At 36.1% G+C, this 2,960-nt stretch overlaps 1 protein-coding gene across 1 annotated transcript; it reads left to right on the top strand.

Annotated features, from left to right (window-relative positions):
* Positions 1-409: 409 nt before the first annotated feature.
* LOC131835188 (olfactory receptor 51G1-like) lies at positions 410-1,390 on the top strand. Its single transcript, XM_059179593.1, has one exon. The coding sequence runs from the start codon at positions 410-412 to the stop codon at positions 1,388-1,390; it is 981 nt and encodes a 326-aa protein (XP_059035576.1).
* Positions 1,391-2,960: the final 1,570 nt, after the last annotated feature.

Genomic DNA, 2,960 nt, shown 5'->3' with positions numbered 1-2,960 from the left:
AAAAATATCAGTAGGAGATAGGAGAATATATTACAAATTTAGGGAAGGGAAGAGTATCCTGTGAAGGACTCAAAATCCAGAATCAATGGAATAAAAGGTTGACAGAAAACTACATAACCATAATACACATAAAGAATTAAAAAGTAATATATTCACAGACCTGGGGATAAAAATATATGTATATAAAAAATATATGTTTATAAAAAATAAAAAATTAAAAAAAAAGTAATATATTAAAAAATGATGGTGTCTTTGGATAATTTTAAAAATCATTTTACAAACTGTACAGATACTGCCTCTACAAAGAATAAGAGGAAAAAAAAAAACTAATGTAGAAACATAACTTGCTATCTTCTTAATGTTGTGTGTTTCTCTTCCTTCTAGGAGACCACATTCTTATGGTAGGAAAATGGCTACTTGGGACACCCTTTTAACCGGTTCTAACTCCAGTACTAAACAGTTTGTTTCATTCTACCTCACTGGGATTCCTGGCTATGAGAATGTTAATCACTTTATTTCCATCCCTTTTTGTGTGTGCTACCTGATTGGGATAGTGGGCAACTGTACAATCCTTCACATCATCCACACAGATAAGAGTCTCCACGAGCCCATGTACTATTTCCTGGCCATGCTGTCCCTCACTGACATGGGCATGTCATTCTCCACCTTGCCCACAGTATTAAAAATCTTATGGTTTGATGCTAGGGAGATTGAGGTGAATGCTTGTGTGGCACAGATGTATTTTATTCATACATTTTCTCTGATGGAGTCAGCTGTGCTTCTAGCCATGGCTTTTGACCGGTATGTTGCCATTTGTGATCCTTTGAGGTACTGCAGCAAACTCACTCCACAACGCATTATCTATATAGGGGTCTTCATTATAATCAGATGCTCCACTGTCCTCCCTGTTATTCTTGTTCGTATTCCCACATTTCCCTTCTGTCACTCCCATGTTCTCTCCCACTCTTTCTGCTTACATCAAGAAGTCATCCAGTTGGCCTGTGCTGACATCTCTTTCAACATTTTATATGGCTTGTTTGTTGTTGCATTTTATTGGGGTGTAGATTCTCTAGGGATCTTGTTATCTTATGCTTTCATCCTCCATTCTGTGCTAGGCATTGCATCCCAGAGAGGGAAGCTCAAAGCCCTCAATACGTGTGCTTCCCACATTTGTGCTGTGCTCATTCTGTATGTGCCCATGATAGGGCTATCCTTAGTGCATCGCTTTGCAAAACACTCCTCTCCCATTGTCCACATAACCATGGCCAATATTTACCTGTTAGTTCCACCAGTACTTAACCCAGTCATTTATAGCATCAAGACAAAGCAGATTCGCCAAGGCTTCCTAAGGATATTAGCGCCCAAAAGGGTTGGACTTGCTCACAATTAGAAGGGATAAGATCCTCTATTATTCTGACCATTGTATCCATAACCTTCATTCTGAAGAAAACCAGCTTAGAATTTTTTGAACATATTTGGTATATAGTAAGTGCATGATAGTTAATAAATTCTACGTATCTCTATAAGAAAAATATTGTAATTGTGTCTTTCATTACTTCCCAGCTTTAAAGCATCTCAAAATCCTGATACAAAGAGGTTTAGTAAGAGGAAATTCATTTCAACCAAAACATTTGTGGAGATACTTTTTGTTCAGGTTTGGAGAGAAGCCCAATCTCCCATGTTAAAACTAAGACTTACAGAATTTAATATTGCAAAGGTAACAGAGGTAATATGTAGTAAACTGGGCACTGGTAACTAGGAACATTTTCTTTCAAATGAAACAAAGTAGACCTCATTCTTCAGATTTTGAGCCAAATCATAATAAAATGGATGTTTCAGTTTAGATATAGAATAAATAATTTCTTTGTCTGCTTTACTTCTGTTGGAATGAATGTCGGAAAAAAAACTTGGGCAATGAATGCATTGGGTTAGATTTCACAAGACCAATCAACACTTCACACTCACAGGGCTGTATATTCATGCTGAGTATAAATGTATCAAACCCCCCTGGTCAGTGTACACTCATATGAGGAAAAATGTCTTCAGAACTTTAAGCAAAATAGAGAAAGAGAGATGCCAAAATTTCCCAAGACTCTTGCTGTCTCATCTAATTCCCTAGGAAAGAAGAGAAAACAAATTTCCAAATTGAAGCTTAAAGTGTACACTCTAATGGGACAATGGAAATGCATCTGAAGTAATGAAAGAGCATTCAAAGAGAATCTAAACTAATTATTTTTCACTCTAGTACCATAAAGATAATGAAACTCTGAATGCTGGTATTTTCTTGCATCTGCTGTCTGCTGTGTGTCTTATCTTCTCTCAGTGCCCACTTTTGTAACTGATGTATTTAGGAAAACTAAATATGCAGTGATTAATCTGAAGTTTTCTTTCTTACACTTCTCTGAGGTAACCCCCAATTTTGAAAAAAGAATTACGCCTGATTAATCAAAAAATGGACATCAGATTTCTTGTAAGAAAACAATGAAGAAAAATGACATGTTAAAAATTCAACACTTAATAAAATCCAGATAGTGATAGTCCTGGTGATCCACGCAGAGATGGTAAGGGATAGAGATGTATACACGCATGTGAAATAGATATTTCTCTTTCAGATTAATTAAGAATTTGTTAGGAAACAGACACCACACTCAAACTGGATAATTTCAAGAATTTGATAAAAGGGTCAGGATTCATTGAAAATATGTTGGCAAGATTTAGGAAAATGAGGAAGGTTTATATTTATAACTATAACTATATCTATATCTCTATTTGTATTTATAGTATTCTGGATGAGAAGTTTGTTACCATCACTAGTCCTATTGAGGCAAAGGAAAAAGAATTTACCCAAATTTAGAAAAGGCATCGTGTGAAGAAGGACACTTGACATCCACTCCCTCTTTCTGTAGAAAGAGGCAACCATTGTGAGGGGTTGGTGGGCTTCCAGAAGAGTTAACACCTCA

This window comes from Mustela lutreola, chromosome 1 (assembly GCF_030435805.1).
Source record: "Mustela lutreola isolate mMusLut2 chromosome 1, mMusLut2.pri, whole genome shotgun sequence".
In the NCBI taxonomy this organism is placed as follows: domain Eukaryota; kingdom Metazoa; phylum Chordata; class Mammalia; order Carnivora; family Mustelidae; genus Mustela; species Mustela lutreola.
The sequence above is the reverse complement of the archived record's forward strand: the minus strand, read 5'-3'. Positions and strand labels throughout refer to the sequence as shown.

What these genes read in the sequence shown, in the direction of transcription:
- LOC131835188 (XM_059179593.1), top strand. Translation starts at nt 410, where the DNA reads ATGGCTACTTGGGACACCCTTTTAACCGGTTCTAACTCCAGTACTAAA.